At 37.2% G+C, this 20,278-nt stretch overlaps 1 protein-coding gene across 2 annotated transcripts in view; it reads right to left on the minus strand.

The window, feature by feature from the left end:
* The window catches only part of Phtf2 (putative homeodomain transcription factor 2), a 102,705-nt gene extending 82,511 nt beyond the window's left edge, over positions 1 to 20,194 (minus strand). For both annotated transcript variants that reach the window (XM_042684722.1, XM_042684723.1), the window contains exons 1-2: positions 20,090 to 20,194; positions 507 to 586 (exon numbers count right to left, since the gene is read on the minus strand). In XM_042684722.1, coding sequence (XP_042540656.1) covers positions 507 to 551 — 45 coding nt within the window. In that variant the 5' untranslated portion in view covers positions 552 to 586; positions 20,090 to 20,194. The remainder of the gene's footprint in view (positions 1 to 506; positions 587 to 20,089) is intronic.
* Positions 20,195 to 20,278: the final 84 nt, after the last annotated feature.

A 20,278-nucleotide genomic window follows, 5' to 3' on the forward strand; every position in this document is an offset into this window, starting at 1 on the left:
TTCTCTTAAATTTAATAAAAGAAAACTTCATTGATGAAGCTTATTTTCAAATATATACACAAACACAGCTAATTAAGAAGTTATCACAACTAATCCAGAAATACACAAATAAATATTTTAATATTGCAGTTTGAAAACAATCTCAATGGCTTATTTTACCTAAATGATTCATCTATTGAATAATTTACAGTAGATTAGAAACTATAATGTCTCTTGATATCAAATAGTAATAAAACTTTAACAGTTCTACTAACATAGCTTTCTTAAAACCTTAAAGCAAGAAAAAATTTTAAATATTTTTCTATAAACCTAATTATAATTTTAGTAATCATCTAACATTTAAAAGTACACGAGAAAAAAATCAAAATAATCTTCCCCTTCCATACAAGATCCTAAAAGCATATTTTATGATAACTCTAGGCAAAGTTTTACTTAAGTCTATAGCAAAAGTAAACATGGATTTTTTTGTAATTAAAGCATTTTAAAAGTTTTTACTATCAACTTACCTTCTTTTGATACCACACTATAGCATCTGTGACTTTGGACGCCATTTATTCCACAGAAATTACACATTTGTCATTTTAAGCTGTATAAGAGAAAAACATACAAATGATTTTACTTCTACCTTTCAAAAGGAGACTGAACAACATGCATACACACCACTCTGGTTACTTGTAGGACAAGGAGTGTATGACCACACTTATATTACACCCTTCTTCATTACTATTTTAGCAACAGGTTCTCTTAGTAAACAAAAATCAGCTGTCAAAATAAAAGGAGGTTCTCTCTTTACGTATATAGTACTTGAATGTTCTTACAAAATAGATGAAAGTGCTTTTTAAGAAAAAATAAGCCTTTTATGTAAGTTTCAGATTTTTCTAGGTTATTTTGGAAACTTCATTTGTAAGTTTACATATAAGAGAAAACCATTCACTTAGTAACAGGTCAGTTACTAATCAACTAGTGTCAATTACTGTTGCTACCTTGTACAACCTTTTGAAGTTCAGAAAAGTATCTGCTGCTAAAAATAAATGGTTGATAGAGAAATCGAAATTTATAATCACATATAACTTTCATGATAATAAACACAAAATCACTAAAGTGAACCAGAGAAGTTTAAAATTTGTATTAACTGCTAAATCAATAACAGTTAATCATATAGGGATAACAAATATTAATATTTCTGATATCAGTTTGCTAATATTTATAAATTTACATGGGTCATCCAAACTGCATAATTCTTGCATTTGTCCAAAACAATACTGGTACAACATTTAACAGTTTCTTACCCATATAGAGAATTTCAATCTGATCTTAACCCTATTATTAACTCTAGATTACTTTTTCAATCATAAAATGACACTTCCAGGACAGTAAGGATAAGCCAAAAACAGACACTCAGAATCCAGGACAAAGAATCCTGTTAAGCCCACTCTAGCACACACAGATAAGCAACTGCAGGAAATACCAATACTAAAATTTTCCATAGCTAATAATAAGATCCTAGGTTTTATCAAGATGCATATATATGCTTCAAATATAATGAAAATTACTATCAAATTCAAATGTCAGATAACCAACTAAAATTTAAAGCAGAATTTACTTAATACTTGTTCTGACCACTTACAAATCAAATTCTTGTTATTTTTTCTCATTTTTAGTTGATCCAATCTAAGCATACTATATTTTGAATTTCCTGTCAAATAACCACATATAATAGAAAGAAGAGGATCTAGAAGCCAAGACCTGGATTCAAATATATTGGCCCCACTATCTACTGCTTAAAAATCAAGAAGTGTCTCTGAACTTTGGTTTCATTCACTTGGAAAATAGGAACACATATAGTTACTCATACCTTACACATTCCTATGACCAAAAGATAACATATATAAAAATCCATAAAAATGTCCAATTATAATTATCAATTTTTTAAAATATTTTTATTGTAAAGATACTGTACAGAGGGATTACATTATATGAGTAAGGTAATGAGCACATTTCCTATTATCATTTTTATACTTAAAAAATCAGGAAGTAGCAAGTTTGTTTTCCTTTTGTAAACATGAAAAGCAAATTAAAACAGGAATACATGCGATCAGTTTTTGTTGACATTGAAAATAAAAAGTACTAGTTAAAAGATCGAAATGTCAATTCTCAAATACACACATGAGTTATTTAGAGATTTCAAAATTCCCCTCCTTTGACGTTTTTCAGTCAAATATGGTTATCTTCATTACCCTCACCAGTGTTTTGGGGGGGAGATTTCTCTAATTGATTTAAGAGTCTCTCATTTTGGTTTTTCTATTGTGGAGGTTTCTGAGTGTCATTTATTTTAACCATATTATGTTCTAGAAGTCTTCCCTATTGATTACAATATTGCACCTTCATTATATGTATTTGTCAAGACAATTACATATGCTTTCAAAACCAGCCATAATAACATTAAACTATATTAATAGTACAAAATGAGAAGACAAATTTCTCACACTTTCAATTTATTACATTTTTATTGAAAAAAAATCCACCGTAGGGACAGGAAGGAAAAACTGGAAGTGAGGGAAGGGGTAACACTGTCCAAAAAGAAATATATTCTACCTAACTTAAGTATTGTAACCCTTCTGTACATCACCTTTATAAAAATAATAAAAATATTTACCAAAAAATTCTATTTTATCTAGCAAGATAATTGTTCCCTCTCCTAATTCTCCAAGAACAGAAAGAGGTCAGAGTCACGGCTCATGGAATAGAATATACCTATGTTGTAACAAGCAAGCTAACTAAGCACAATCTGAGTTCAAACCCCAGAAGCACCAAAAAGAAAACAATAGAAACATATCGTTCCACAAAAACATATTAAAATCGTCAATGAAACTTTTTCAATAAAAGTAAGGGAAATATGTGCCTCAAAATAAAATTATTTGAAAGTCAATTTTAAAATGTTTAGATACATCCAGAAATAAATTTAATTATCTAACATTATGCTAGTTATATAAAGTATCCTATATGTTTTAAATTATATGAACTATAGAAAAATTCAGCTTTCTGTTTTAAATTCTTCAGTAACGATGTGCTCTGAAAACTCATTTAGCAGTGTTTACATTGTGTCAACAACCTTTCTGTGACAGAGTGCTCATACCTATTTTTAAAACAGGTTTTACAGCATGCTGAGATAGATTTCTGACTCAGACATAGGACAAATCACACTTGGACACACAAAATTCACATGAGTAAAAACTAAATAAAGCCAGATGCTGGTGACTCACGCCTATAAACCTAACTACTTAGGAGGCTGAGATCTGAGGACTGCAGTTGAAAGCCAGCCTGGGCAGGAAAGTCCATGAGACTCTTATCTCCAATTAATTACTAAAAAGTCAGAAGTAGAGCTGTGGCTAACATGGTAGAGCACTAATCTTGAGCAAAAAAAAAAAAAAAAAAGTTCAAGGACAGCATCTAGTGTGCCCCAGGACTAGCACTTAAAATAGAAAACTAAATAAAAATAGCAACTTTTCATGAGAAAACAGGAAGAATTAATGTAACAATATTATTTTGTGAATGCAAAGATTATTTCTAAAGCCTTTCCAATTTCTTTGATTCTGTCATATAGATTTATCATCAATGTTATGACAGTTCATACTAAATAAGAATATTACTGAGTGGGTACTTTCAATAGAGGATCAAGTTAGTTACCGAGTTCTCTGAGCCTCAATTTCTTACCAGTATCATTTTATCATATGTTACAAATCCAATAATGATTAAACAAGTTAACAATTCCATAAATATATAAATGTTCCTCCTGAATTGTTTGACAAACACACCTCACAACATTAGACAAAACTCATATATAGATCCACATATATATGCACATATATATCTATTCACATATATGCATATGTATCTATCTATATGGATATATGTACACACACTGTGTATCTTATTCTAAGTTCTCTGTTCCACTGGGTTATATTTCTATTTTATTCCATTACTATACAGTTCTGGCTACTGAAATTATATATTTTGAGCCTCTTAACTCTCTGAACTCATTTACTGACTATTGGAGACTTCTGTGATTCCATACAAATTTTTATAGTATTTTTCTTTTATTTCTGTGAGGAATGACATTGGTATTTTGATAGGAGTTGCACTTAATCTGTAATTACTTTAAATAGTATGGACATCTTAGCAATATTAATTCTTATAGTCATGAACATATTTTTATAATCTATTTTATCAGTGCTTTATAGTTTTCATTGTAGAAGGGTAAGAATATGCCACATTTAATTTTTGAGTTTGGCTTTTCTTGCTCAACATCATCTCCAGATCTGTCCATTTTCCTGCAAATAACAATTTTATTTTTCTTAATGGCTTAATAATACTTCATAGTGTATATACATACATATATATATGTACACAGAAACACACGCATATACATGTAAAGACCTTATCAAAAGGCCTTTTTGTTTTTTTAACAGGAAATCATTTTTAGCACACAGGCAGAAAGGTATAGAAAATATGGCTTGTCTGAAAACTAGAATGTATGGGAAGATGGCATGAAATAATGGTGGTTAAGTAGATTTGGGTCAGACCATATTGAAGTGCAATTCTAAGGGGGTTATTGTGGGTTTTATTTATTTATTTGGTATGAGTTCAAAAGCAGAGGCAACAAAAACAAAATTTGATAAATAGAATTACATCAAAATAAAAGGATTCTGTAGTATAAAGGGGGGGAGAATGAAGATACACCCTACTAAATAGGAGAAAACATTTGAAAATTATCCAACAAAACAAGCAACTAGGTAAGACAAGTAACAATTCATGTGGACTAATAGAATATGGATGGATGGATGGATGGATGGATGGATGGATGGATGGATGGATGGATGGATGGAGCGAGGGAGCGAGGGAGATAGGAAACTGAAAAACCAGCAACAATAATATCAAAATAGTACAAGTTAAAAATGGGAAAATAATCTGAATAGATATTTCTCAACTAATAAGATATAAGAGAAATTTTCAACATCTTCCAAATCACATTAGCGAAATGTGAATCAAAATCACGATTTCACCCTAGTTAAAATGGTTATTTTAAATTTTTTAATAAATGCTGCCAAATGGTTTCCATCATAAACCATTGATGGAAATAAAATTAGTATAGCCACAAAAGAAACAAGATGGAAGGTCCTCAGAAACTGGAAACAGAACTTTGGTAAGTTCTTCAGAAACAGAACTATGATATGATCCATTAACTGAACTACTGAGTGTATATTCAACTACTGAGTGTGTATTCAAAGAAAATCAGTATGTAAAAGAGATATCTGCACTCCTGTGTTTAATGTATTACTATTCTAAGATATATATATAAACGAATAAATGGATAAAGAAAATATAGTACAATACAAATGAAATATTATTCATGAAAAAGAATGAAATCCTGTCATTTGCAGCAACACAAATAAAAGTAGAGGACATTATGTTAAGTAAATTAAAGATGACATAGAAAGACAAATATGGTATGTGCTCACTTAGATGCAAAAGCTAAAGAAGTTGATCTCATAGAGAAGTGGAGTAGAATGGTGTTTACAGAAGCTGAGAAGGTTGAGGGGAATGGGATGGAGAGGGAATCACCATTCCCAGTAGAGATATACTTCAATTATGGCTGAAAATGATTAGCAGCTGTATATTAAAATAGCTAGTAGATAAGATTTTGAATGTTCTCAACATGAATAATAAATGTGTCAATTACTCTTCTGTATATTACATACATGTAGTGAAATATCACAATTATCTGTAATATGTACAATGATTATGTTGATTAAAAATTCAAATAAAAACTAATCCAATTTTTAATTGCTATTTAAATGGCTAGAGCTGAAGCTACAGTGACACTGACCTTAGTGTAGATGTCAAATGCATATATCAATGAGGACAAAATTAAGACAGGCACTGGTGGCTCATGCCTGTAATCCTAGCTACTTTGGAGGCTGAGATAAGAAAATCATGATTAAAGCCAGCTTGGGCAGAAAAGTCCATGATACTCTTATCTCCAATAAACTACTTATAAAAAAACCACGTGCTACTCTCCAGTGTTAGAGCGCTATCCTTGAGCACAAAGAGGCTCAAGGACCACACTCAGACCCTGAGTTCAAGCCCTAGGACCAACCCCCCCCCCCAAAAAAAAAAAAAAGGTCAGGAAAGTGGCGCTGTGGCTCAAGCAGTAGAGTGCTCGCCTTGAGCTGAAGAGCACTGCACAGCGCCCAGGCCCAGAGTTCAAGCCCCATGACCAACAACAAAAAAAAAAAGGCTGGGAATGTAATTTAGTAATACAGTGCTTGCCTAGCATGCATACAGCCCTAGGTTCAATTCCTCAGTACCACATAAACAGAAAAAGCTGGAAGTGGCCCTGTGGCTTAAGTGCTAGCCATGAGCAAAAGAAGCTTGGGAACAGTGCTCAGGCCCTGAGTTCAAGCCCCAAGACAGGCCAAAAAAAAAAAAAAGGATAAAATTGAAATGCCTTCATTGAAGCCATCAGTTCTGAACTTTTCTTTTACACAGTATGATAAATCATTATAGTTTTAGTCACTCTTGTAAGTAGGAAAAAAAATCTAGGTTTAATGTTGTGTATGTTTGGTTCTCACATTCTTTCCAGGGTTCATTTATAGAGTGCTTGCTAGCATGTACATAACTGGTTCAATCCCTAGCAGCATGGGGAGGGGAAGGAAATAGAATATTTTCAACTGTCTTTTGGAACTGAGCATAACAGAAGTTTGTAGCCAGCTTTCATTGTTTCCTTCTTTATATAGGTCATGTTCTTTTTTTGGCCCATATGCCAAATAATGCTCTCCTAATGTTGAAGTTATTACTACTAGAGTTTAATGGTCAATTTTAGTCTTTTCATAAAAATTTTCCTAGAACTTAATGTGCCTGTCAATCTGCAAATGCACATTTCATTCCAGAAAGTTTTGGTATCTGAATAGGTTTTAGTTTCATTTACTGGAGTATCTATTTTAGAAATACCAGTTCTTCTTACATTGGTAATTCTTTATTATTTTTCCTGTTGTCTATTTGTAGAATTCCCATGCCAATTTTTAATCATGCATTATATCTGATATGAAGAGTATTATACTGAGATCCTATTTACTCTGACAGTTATCCAATAGGTTCTTCTGAACAACTTTTCCCCTTTTCTCATCTTAGCTAGGACCATTTTTATTTCTCTATACATGTGTTTACAGACACAAACTTCATTTTGAGAACTGGGAATAATGGGGCTGGGAAGGTGGCTCAGTGGTAGAGTGCTTGCCTTGCATGCATGGGGCCCTGAGTTCAATTCCTCAGCAACACATAAGCAGAAAAAGCCAGAAGTGGCACTGTGGCTCAAGTGGTAGAGCGCTAGCCTTAAGCTAAAAAGCTGAGGGACAGTGCCCAAGCCCAGAGTTCAGGCCCCACACCGACAAAAAAAAAAAAAAAAAAAAGAATTGGGAATACTGCTTTTAACTTATTTTACTATAATCTAAAGATTCTTAAGACAGAGCTAATATTGAGCCTTGTATAGCCTCTGTTAGAAGTACTATGAAATGTTCTACAACAGGATCCATTTTATACACACACACACACACAAACACACACATGCATACACACATAACCAATCAGGAGGCTAACCTACCATCATGGGCTTTGGTTTTTGCCTTTAATTAAGAGTACCATGCAAAACACAATGTTCCTTGCCTTTATTGAGCTTCCACATTTATATGGACGCTCTTCCTGAAGGACTTTCCTGAAGTGTTTTGTTCCGTCCTAACCTCTTAGCCTACTTCTCTGAAAGTACCAGTGAAAATTCTTAATGTTTTATAATAAGCTTGATCTTTCATATTACTGTATCAGCTAAACAGTAAAGCTTAAATATTTTAAGTTACACTTCTAACAAACAGCTGCAGTTTTACTTCTGCTATTTCTAACAGAAGGAAATAAAAGGAAGACACCCAGTTTCAATTCTTTTTATAAATTTGAGATATTAAACAGATACTACAAGATCATCAATTAAGTGATTCTATAAAATTAGATAAAATAATCGCCAAGAAAATAAAAACAGAAATCCATGTTGGCTCCTCAAGTCTTCTCCACTTTTGCTAGCTACTCAATTTTCCAAGCAAGAAACTACTATATCTTATGCCCTCCCTTTCCCACCTTACACCACCGCCAATTCTGTCTACACACAGAAACCACTCAATAAATCGGAAGAAATAAAGTAGTATAACTATTCATGAGAAAGTCGAACATCTTTTACATATTACCTTCCTAGCCCACTACCAAAAAACTTATACAAATTCATATGAGCTAATACCAGTACTCTACTACTAGTCTCTTCTTGTTTCTTCACTTTCATCATTAACAGAGAAATAAAAATTAAATAAGAAATAAAAACTGACAATCTCACTTGGAAGTCTAGTGATTTCCCAGTGTATACAAAGAGTTTAATTGACATATATAATATATATATATGTTTCTTATGCAAGATATATGATATATATGTGTGTATTATATATATGATATTTTTCTTACAATCTTTTAAAATTTCCTTTATCATCAGTAGCAATGATGGGCACTGGTGGTTCACACTGTTAATGCTAGCTACTCAAGAGACTAAGATCTCCAAAATTGAGGTTCAAAGCCAGTTTGGGCAAAAAAGTCAGAGAGACTCTATCTCCAATAAACCATGAAAAAGTTGAACTAAGCCAGGTACTAGTGGCTCACTCCTGTAATCCTAGCTACTCAGGAGGCTAAGATCTGAGGATCATGGTTCAAAGTCAGCCCAGGCAGGAAAGTACATGAGACTCTTATCTCCAAATAACCACCAGAAAACCACAATTGGTGATCTGGCTCAAAATGGTACAGTGCTAGCCTTGACCAAAAGAGCTCAGGGACAGCATCCAGACCCCCAATTCAAGCCCCATGATTGACCAAAAAAGCTGGACTGGAGGGTGACTCAAGTTGTAGAGCATTAGCCATGAGCTAGCCAAACAAGAACCTGAGGTCCTGAATTCAAGCTTCAGTGTCATACAAAATCATCATCATTATCATCTCTACCCTCTTCTACCTCCTACTCTACCTTCCTCATCCTCCTATCCATATACACATATATCCTACATACATTTATCCACATTTTACACATACTATACACTTTCATGCTTCTCCTTTTAATTCTAGTAATATTTCCTCTATCTACAATAACTATCTCCTTGTCCTGACCTATTCACAAATTATTCCAGAGTTATCAAAGCCTAGACCATCATATAGAAAATTAAATTGTGAAAACATATAAGTAATGGTATTTAAATGATTTACTAGTAATAACCTAAAAATATTTTAAAATATTTCCAGGAAGAAAAGTGCAAGATGAACTTGTGCATCTAACCTTATTTCCTTAAATTACCTAACTGAAATGAGAGCAGTCATCCAAATACAAGGACAGAGAACCACCAAAATAAAGCCTGAAAGAAGATATATGACTAGTCACTGGGTCTAGAAGATCTGAGAAAGCAGGACGCAAAAGTGGAAAATGAAGAGTATCAGCTTAATTCACATCACAAAAACAAAAGTTTCAGGAATTGGCTTACTATCAGTCCTGAATGTGGTGGCAAAAGTACTAAGTCTCATTCTAAAGAAGGCTAGTTGAAAGCTGGTTAAGTAGCTTTCATTCACATTCTGTAACACTGAGCAACTACTTCTCTATGACTCTGCAGTTGACTGAATGTCATCCATGTATCTCTACCAATGGATGTGAACAAAATATTGAGTATTTGCTTCTTGCAAATAAAGGGAAACACTTGGGAAGAAATGCCTGAGCCTTTACTGTCCAGGATACATTTTTAGGCAGGTACTCTACCACTTGAGCTAAAGTTCCAACTTTGAAAAATTGCTCTTCTTTTTTTCTTTTTCCCTTCCATTTCATAATTCCTGAGGGTACTTGAAGCAAGTTATGTTCCTCATCAAATAATATCTAAGTAATTCTTGGAATCAAGCAGGTCAACAAAATAATCTATTTGTCTGAAACGTGCAAAACTAAGTGGAATTATTTCTTTTTTTCTTTTCTGTAATACTTGGGATTGAGCCTAGGACTTCCCACATGGTAGGTAAGCACTATACCACTGTGCAAAAACACGGAGTCTTCTTATTTTTCTTGTAAGAAATAGAGTTATCACTCAGCTTCTCAGGCTGGCCTTAAGCATGCAATTTTCCTGCCTCAGCCTCTTGAGTAGCCAGGTTTATAGGTGTATACTACCATGCCTTAGTTTTACAACTTCTTTTAATGATATGATCACTTGGTCACATAGCTTAACAGTTACTTTGTTTTTAATAGCTACAAATACCAGTTAACTCAATATTCATTTCTGCAGCTAAAAGTGTATTACACATACCTACATACACATTATATATTTTTTTCATTCAGTCATGTCCATTGAGAGGGCCTACAAACAAGAGGAGCTGAAACTAATGATACCTCAGTAGCAAGAAGCACACCTAGTATCTACATCTCTAAATATCATTTCATAGTAAAAAAAAAAAAAAAAATCCAACATTTCTTTAGTGGAAGGGGAACCATTTTCCCCACAAGGGAGATTTGGACCTTTCTCAGGTCATTCAAAATTATCAATACAGGCAGACAGCCTCAAAGTAGTATATAAGAAGCATTATGTGTCTATCCCATTATTTACCTAATGGTTTTGTGGGCCTTAGGGAAGGAGACATTCCCTACTCCTACCCTAGATAACTGTCTGAGTTCTAGGGCTGAGGAAAAGACAATACAAAGTGATTTTAGAATATCTTGTCCCTACCCTCCTTAGAGGAGACTCCCCTTTCTTGCTACCAGAGGGAAGCTGGAGGACAGCAATTTTCTACCATCACAGATGAAGACTCTATAGAGCACTGAGACATAACACAGAAGCCAAACTTTTTCTATATGTCATAGAACTGGTATGTGCTCTCCACAGTTCATGGAAGAGTTTTTAAATGACCCCTCTTCTAGTAGCTCCAACTGTATGGAACTATGTAAGGGAAAGTGGTATCATCCCAATAGCAGTTCTGATAAGAGATCTGGCTTGGGGCCTTGAATTCTGACTAGGATACGCTCAAGGACATGCACAATCATCTCTTTTGGAGAAGCTGAGATTGTTCGGTGAAGTAGTCAATGACAGAAGAATAACTTAAGAATACCTGATGACCCCTCTGGAGAAAACATCAGTAATCTGAGGTTCTGTGGAGTTAAATAGCTTGCATGCTCAAAGCACTAGCACAGAAACACTTTTGGTCTAAAATTTGATCAATAAGTAAGGACTTACTAAGTTATAATCCTCTGTACAAGCATTGGAAGTCATTAAAGGGATTGGGAGAGAGAAATTAAAAACAAAATGGAACAGAATATGGAACCATCTTCTATCAAAATCTAATGATAAGCCAGTCACCATTAGTTCATGCTGTAATCCTAGCTACTCTGGAGGCTGAGATCTGAGGATCATGGTTCAAAGCCAGCCCGGGCAGGAAAGACCATGAGACTCTTATCTCCAATAAACCACCAGAAAACCAGAAAAACTGTAGCTCAAGTAGCAGAGCAGTCGCCTTGAGCTGAAGAGTTGAGGGACAGCACCCAGACCCGAGTTAAAACCCCACGACCAACCACAAACAACAACAACAACAAAAAAAAACCCTAATTATATACTGTGGGCTTTATAACGTGTAGAATGTGTGACAATATATACTACGGGCTAATAACATATATAGAATTAAAATTCATAACCATAGAACAAATTTTAAGAGAAATAACAAAAGAATAGGGTTATTACAACATATTTTATACAAATTATGTTATATGAGCTTTCTTTTACTCAAAAATAGACTCTGATAAGTATACTAGTCATTAGCTACAAAATATTATAAAATGGAATACAAAATATACTCAAATAGACAAAAGAACAGATGGAAGAACAGAATGGAATGAAGAAATAGTAGATTTAAACTAAACAATATTAATAATCACATTAAATGTAAATGGACTAAATTAAAAGACAAAGATCAGAAAACTAGACTAAGAAGAGCCAAACCAATTAGTCTTTTTAAATATATACACAAAAATATCTAAAAATTAAGACAATATACACAACAATTAATATTAATCTAAAGAATGCTTAATGTCCATACAAAGCATATAACCAGGGATAAAGAAAGCATGTCACAATAAAAAATTGATCCATTCACTAAGAGACCATAAAATCCCAAATATGCATGTATCTAGTAACAGAATTTCAAAATACATGAAGCAAAAACTGAAAGAACAGTAAGGAAAAAAAAATCAGTCAGTCCACAATTATACAGATTTCAACATGTCTCCCTCTCAAAAACTGGTAATACAAGTAAGCAGAAAATCTGCAGGGATTTGAAATATTTAAACAATGCCATCAACCAACTTATATTCTATTCAACATTCTTGTCAAATATGGATTGAATCATTTAAAATTATTCAAATCATACACTGTAAATTCTTTGGCCACAGTGAAAATGAAGTAGAAATCAGTAACTGAAACTCTGAAAAATCCCCTTAAAACCTCATGTATATGTATCTAAGTAACAAAACACAAACAAAAACAACAAAGGAAATTAGCAAGGATTTTTTTAAATTTTTTATTGTCAAAGTAATGTACAGAAGGGTTACAATCGCATAAAGTAATAAGTATTTCTTGTCAAACTTGTTATCCCTTCCCTCATTTTTCTCTACTTTCCTCCCTTCCCAACCCTAAACTGTACAGATCATTTCCAACATATTGTCTTGTGTATATCGCTGTTGCACTGATTCTTTATCTCACCATTCTCTTCTCTAATTCAAATAAACGTATATACAATACCAGGGTACCAAAATCAAATACAGTGACCACAGGGGGAAGAACATACAAAAGAAACAAAAAAAAAATCACATAGCACATTAAAAACAACAAAGACAAACCTCTTGTGTCTATGTCTTGGATTTCATTTTGCTTAGCGTCATCTTATATGGTCATATGTACATAGCTATTGAGCTATTCTGCTCATCTGCTAAGATTATCCTAGACGTGTACTAATTATTGCAAATAAGGGAAACCATCGGACCTATGTTTCTTTGGATCTGGCTTACTTCACTTAGTATGTTTTTTTTTTTTTTTTTTTGGTTGGTTGTGGGGCCTGAACTCTGGACCTGGGTGCTGTCCCTCAGCTCTTCAGCTCAAGGCTAGTGCTCTACCACTTGAGCCACAGCGACACTTCTGGCTTTTTCTGCTTATGTGGTACTAAGGAATCGAACCCAAGGCCTCTTGCATGCTAGGCAAACGCTCTACCACTGTGCCATATTCCCAGCCCTGTAAACATTTAAAAAAAAAAATCAAAGTTAGTAAAATTGAGAACAGAAAATCAACAAGAAAATCAAAAGCTTGTTTTTTAAAAAGATCATTAAAGCAAATAAACCGCTAGCCAGAACAGGAAAAAAGAGAAAAGAAATAGATTAGCAGAGTAATAAGACTATCATCATAGGTCCTAAAGACATTAAAAAGATAGTAACATAATACTGAGAATAATTTATAGCAATGAAGTAGCAATTTCAATTAAGTTAACAAGTCCCTTCAAAGATAAAACTATCAATGTTCTGCTAAAAATAAGTTACAGGGCTGGGAAGTTGGCTCAGTAGAAGAGTGCTTGCCTTGCATGCATGAGGCCCTGGGTTCAATTCCTCAGCACCACATAAGCAGAAAAAAAAAAGCCGGAAGTGTCGCTGTGGCTCAAGTGGTAGAGCACTAGCCTTGAGCTAAAGAGCAGAGGGACAGCACCCAGGCCCAGAGTTCAGGCACCACGACTGGACCCCCCCCCCCCAAAAAAAAAGTTATAGTTAAAAATTACTCTTAAAAAGAAAACTCTGGACACAGATATGTGAATCACTTCATACTATCTGAAGTTTAAGACACATGAAAGGACCTACTATTTATCTGTCATATGAAGAGACTAAGGATATACTGTGATATGATTACCTTAATGGTTCAGAAACATCATTCTGAAAGCAAGTCTTTGTGAGGCTAAATAAAAAATAAATCAACAAAGACAATTTGGGGAGGATGATGGACTGAACTAAACCAGCAATAGAGTTTTGTTTTGTTCTTTAAATTGTGAGTACGGGGACTGAGCATGTAAAATAATTAGAGAGACTAACCAGATGTAATTATTAATTTGACATGAAAGACAGGAAGCGTACATTCCATGATTCCTGGCTTGAACACTAGAAGAGTAACTCAATAGAACAGGAAATACAAGAAGAAAAAGACTGGGGAAACAAGAAGATATGTTCATTTTCAACAAACCCATAAATTCGGCACTCAAAAAATACACAGTAAACAATAGGATATATAGACTAAACAGCAAATATGTGCATTAAATTAGTCTCCTTTCTCTCAGAATTGCAATTAAAGGCTTCCTCTACAAGTATATAATTGCTTGTCTCTATAAAAAAAAAATTAGGCATACATACAAAGTTTGTCAAGAGATTGAAGAAAACAGCTCTTTCCCTACACATTTAATTCACAGGGCTGAGACCAAGCTTCAGGGCGTTTTTTTCTTGTATTTAAAATAGTAAAATTCTATTTATTCTACCTAGTTTAATAAGTATGTTCTACTTTCTTCAGGAAAAAGAAAAAAACCCTCTCTTGCTCTGTATGTGACTACACGTATTCTTTGTTCAACTCTCTGTTACATGTTTAATATCCTAGTGCCTCATCTTAAAAGTTTTATTGAGGGGCTGGGAAGGTGGCTCAGTGGTAGAGCGCTTGCCTTGCATGCATGAGGCCCTGGGTTTGATTCCTCAGCACCACATAAGCAAAAAGAAAAAAAGCCGGAAGTGGCCGCTGTGGCTCAAGTGGTAGAGCGCTAGCCTTGAGTTGAAGCTCTGAGGGACAGCGCCCAGGCCCAGAGTTCAGACCCCATGACCAGTCCTCCCCTCCCCCCAAAAAAGTTTTATTGCTTGTTTGCCGTTTTCCTTACTTCTCTTTTAGAATTCTGTTTTAAACAAATAGTTCAGCATAATCTAATAATTACAAGCATCACTTTTTAAGGAAGTCTTACAAGTCAAGCACTGTGTCAAGGGTTTAACATCATACTGTCTCATTTCATTCTTAAAATGTAGCAAAGCAGATTATCTATTTTATGAACAAAACTGAACCTCAAAAAGATTATGCAACAAGGAACTGGAGGCCTGGCACAAGTGGTAGAGCACTAGCCATGATGAAAAAGCTGCGTTAGAGTACAAGGCCAAGTTCAAGCCCAGAGTACCAGGGGGAAAAATAATAGTCCAATTTTATCTAATTGGTAGACCTGGGACTTGAACCTAGCTCAAGAGATGACTTGTGAACCCACACTCTAAAGATCACTACCAAGCTATATAGGTTACTATAGAATCCTGTGCCATATAACTTTCATACTTTTTTTTGCTGTCTGTAATAGATCCTGTACTGAATATTTTAAATTGTATTCAAGCAAAAAATATCATGCTCACTACCTATATTCAAAGTTTCTATAAACTCTTAAGAACCCCTTTTTACTGTTTCTGCAGCTGAAAAGCTATAAACTATGCACATTTTACTTCCTCTCATTAAATGTCAAATTTAATCATGTTATGATTATCACTGGGTAGTTCTTCAGCCATAGTCATTTCCTGCCCAAGTTCCTGTTCACTACTCAGAATGAAGTCTAGCATGTTCTCTTTCTCTTTTGGTGCTCAAAAACTACCTATTATAGGAAGGACTCAGTAGTGTTCATCTGAAAATTCACTTCTATATTTTGTGTCATGTTAGCAATTTGAATGTCTAAAAAGCTGGACTAAAAATGTAGCTGTCCAAAATGCCATTTAATATTTTTAACTTCATCATGTGATTCTGGTCATCAAGTAAATGGTCCACACTTCACCTTGCTGATAGCCCCAGACATAGCTCATTCTTCCCTGACCTTCAATATGTATATGGTTCTATCCTAACCTGATAGGAGGACACATAGATACATGGAACTTTTTCTCAGATTTTTAAATACAGTCTCAATTTTAAAACATTATATTTTACTATCATATCTCAGTCTGGGGTAAGAATAAACAGTCAAATCCAGGCTTGAGATCAGAAAATTGTTTAAGGCTATCTCAGGGAAGAAGCTTCTGTGGCCTCATCTTAACCAAGCAAGAAGTGAATGCAGTGGCACAGGCATGTCATTTCAGGTATATGGGAAATGTAAATAGGAAGATCTCAGTTCTGTCTGGCCTGGGCATAAATATGAAACATATTTTAAAAGTGTCTAAGGAAAAAAGAGCTGGAGATGTGGCTTAAGTGGCAAAGCACCTGCTTTACAAATATAAGTTCCTGAGTTCAAAACCCAGCAGTGCCAGTATATTTTTTGTTGTTAACATAATGTCAGATTTTACGTGGGTACTAACAGGTAAACCGGTTAAGGGACAGCAACAGTCACTTTGAGATTCCTTTATGAACAATCTCAAAATACAATCGACAAATTAAAGTGCAAATGTCTGTAGTTGTAGCTAGTTATTATTTTTACCCTAAACGGAACATATAAATGAAATAATGAAACAGTTGCTTATCTAGACATATTCAGAAAGAGACTACATTGGCACTTGGAAAAAATAAGGATTAAAAGGTAAATACTAAAACAACGGGCAAACTGTTTCTGTAAGTTTAGTATTTAATTATGTAATTTCCAACCATCAAAACTGGTTAGAACTTATTTTGCCCTGCTACAATTATAAATCATTCAACTTGGTCTTCACAATGCTTTTTACATAAAGCTACAATTAGTTCCCAATCTTTAAATAATTTATGTTCTTTCTAAAACTGCCTTCTTTCTCCTATTCTGTGTGGGAATACCTTTGTCCTCTATTTATGAAAACTTTTTTTTTTTTTGGTTGGTCGTGGGGTTGAACTCTGGGCCTGGGCACTGTCCCCCTACCACTTGAGCCACAGAATCATTTCCGGCTTTTTCTGCTTATGTGGTGCTGAGGAATTGAGCCCAGGCCCTCATGCATGCGAGGCAAGCACTCTACCACTGAGCCAGCTTCCCAGCCCTGAAAACTGTCTTTAAGCCTCCATAATGACAGCTCCTCCCTGGACCTCCAAACCACTCCCTCTTAAACTTGCTCAAATACTTCCACATTTCTGGTACCTGGAAGATAGCTTTGTTGATATGATTCCTTACATTGTTGAAATCTTCATTTGCCCCCATATGGAAATGTAAAGGGTCTTAACCCATTCACCTGTGTCTGTGTGTCAGAAGTGTGCAGTTTTGCCATGGTGTTTCTCATGCCATTCCTGTTTCCCTGCTCTCTGCCACTACCAACACTCTCCCAGAAGAGCTCACTTCATCCTAAAGACAATTATGCCAACTGTGCCCACTAACGATATTTGTTAAATATCGATCTCTCCCACCAAATGGACGTACCTCAAGGTGGGAAGATAGCTGTGAGTAATGTTCAACATCTCAAAGTGTTACTAAGTTGAGAATCAGAATTTTCTACTGATTATTTCTACATAGTTTCCTACTGATTAAGTCTTCTTTTACCAAGTCTCTTAGAAACCAATTATACAATAGTGGTAAAATAAGGATTTTTGCAAGGCAAGCGCTCTTTTTTTTTTTGCATTTTTTTTTTTTTTTTGAGTCTGGTCGTGGGGCCTGAACTCTGGGCCTGGGCACTGCCCTGTCCCTCAGCTCTTCAGCTCAAGGCTAGGGCTCTACCACTTGAGCCACAGCACCACTTCCGGCTTTTTTTCTTTTTGCTTATGTGGTGCTGAGGAATCGAACCCAGGGCCTCATGCATGCAAGGCAAGCACTCTGCCACTGAGCCACCTTCCCAGCCCCTAAAGTAAGTATTTTAAATGAAGTCTTTGGATGACATTTAGAAGTGAATCTTGACCAATGAGTTAAATATACATTGACTAAGTAAACTACAAAATATGGAAGTAACTACTATACTCACTTCATAGGATTATAACAATAATAGTCCAACTAATTTTTCATTGTCATGTTTCAACACACCACCATAAACTCTTTGAATCAAATAAAGCTGTACAAACTCCTTCAAATTGTGCATTAAATGGACTAGCTAAAACGTTTTATGGTTTAAAAACTATTTATTAAGACCAACTAGCCAGTGCCAGTTTGGATTTTAAAAAGTCTGCTTTGGGCCAGGCACCTGTGGGGTGGCTCACGCCGGAAATCCTAGCTACTAAGGAGGCTGAGATCTGAAGATTACAGTTCAAAGCCAGCCTGGCCATGAGGCTCTTATCTCCAATTAACCAACAGAATACCGGAAATGGCTCGAAGTGGTAAGAGGGCTAGCAATGAGCAAAAAAAAAAAAAAACTCAGGAATAGCGCTCAGGACCTGAGTTCAAGTCCCAAGACCAACACCCCCCCCAAAAAAAAAAAGTTTGCTTTGGGAGGCTCTTGACTATGCAAGAGTATCCCCACTGTCTACTACACTTTGATTTGCTTAGCACTTTTTCATGCTCAGCCAGAAAGTAGTGAAAATTAGAAACCAGCCACTCCCCACTTAATACCTAAATTAATATTATCTGATGCATGCAGACAACTAACCCTGTGTGGGAGGTAGGCTAGTTCCAGAGGGCGGAGGGGGTCCTGGAACCACCTTGCTTCTGGTCCCAGATAGCTCATTCTTCCCTGACCTTCAGATTCCTTTCCTCTGGAATCTGGAGGCTGGAGCCACTACAAGTGACAAGGCATACCCATTCCCTTGTTCTTCGCAGCCTTTACTCCAAATCCAAGTCAAGTTATGCTATTTTAAGGCTCTTTAGGCTAAAAGTGCATAGTCCCCATTCTTAAGATTCCCGTTCCAATATTACAAAGGTTGTTTAAAAGGTGCCATTTCTTAAACAACAAAAGACAGATTTTACAAAAATACTTAACAAGATCAAATACTCAAAGTAGACTCACAAGGAGGGGGAGGGGGGAAGGGAAAGAAACGTTCAGGAATATGTGGTGAAAGAAACTATTTAAACAAAACCTGCAAAATCATAAAAATAACCTCGAACTAAGCAACCTTAACCACGAAAATGACACCCCTAACACACTTTCCCAAGCACTTCAGGATCAGCTGGCATGCGACGTGCACCCTGAGACGAGCCCGGCCGTCCCACCTCCCACCTCCCCGGGTAGCACAGGTTCACACAGAGCCGTCGCCTGGTTCTTGCCAAGCTAAAAATAAAACGGGTACGAGCAGCACGGTTTCGCTGAAGTTCTACCGGGAGGTGCGGAGTTGGAGAGCCGCGACTCGGAGGAACAATGCCGGGACGCCGGCTGTCAACACACGGCAGTCAAAATCAGCGAAGGTGAAGCGCGCCGGCATTGTTTCCAGACGTAAAAAGAAAAAGGCAAAGCTGTGCAGGCCGACGCACAGAATCCCGGCACCCACGCCTCCGCGGCGTGCCGGCGGCCTGGGCGAAGGGGACCGTCCGCTGCCGGGCTGGGCTCAGCGGCGGAGGGAGGGGAGAGACCCGACCCGACCCGACGCTCCGGCCCGCAGCCCCCAGCCCCGCGCCCGCCGACCCCGCCCCCGAGCCCACAGCTCCCGCCGCGGGCGGACCTCCCCCGCCCTCGGCCCCCAGCACGCCCTCCCGGGACAGCCGACCCCCAGCGCCGGCCTCGCACCGCGGGGAGGACGCGGAGGGCGGGGGTGGAACTGGAGAGGGAGCCGAGGGGCGGGCGCGAGGCACCGTGCGGGCGGCGGCGGCGGCGGCGCGGGGCTTCGGCTCCTCACGTCCAGCCCGGAGGACCGCGCGGGCTCCGCGGCGAGCCGAACCTCGCTCCCGGCCCTCCCACCATCCCCCGAAACCACAGGATGGATGGGGGCCGCAGGTGAGCCCGGGCCCGCAGGTGCCGAGGGCAGCCGTGGAAGCCCACCGCGCCGGAGGGCGACGCGCTGGCCCGGGCGCCCCCAGACCAGATCCATCCTCCGGACTCTGTCAGACGCTGAGGACCGCCACACAGCCCGCCCAAGCGTGGAGACCCGGCGGCGCTTACCGTTGGAGCGGGCGCCGCGCCGCTAGGAGGCGGCTTGGATAGCGCGCGGGAGACAGCGAGGCGAGAGCCCAGCCACGGACGCAGCCTCAGAGCTCACAGCTAGGATGCCGGCGGGCAGGCGGGCGGGCGGGCGGGCGGGCGCGCGGCTCCGAACGTCGCGCGGCCCCACAGCTTCGCCCCGCCCCCTCT

This window comes from Dipodomys spectabilis, unplaced genomic scaffold (assembly GCF_019054845.1).
Source record: "Dipodomys spectabilis isolate Male_0828 unplaced genomic scaffold, ASM1905484v1 ptg000089l, whole genome shotgun sequence".
In the NCBI taxonomy this organism is placed as follows: domain Eukaryota; kingdom Metazoa; phylum Chordata; class Mammalia; order Rodentia; family Heteromyidae; genus Dipodomys; species Dipodomys spectabilis.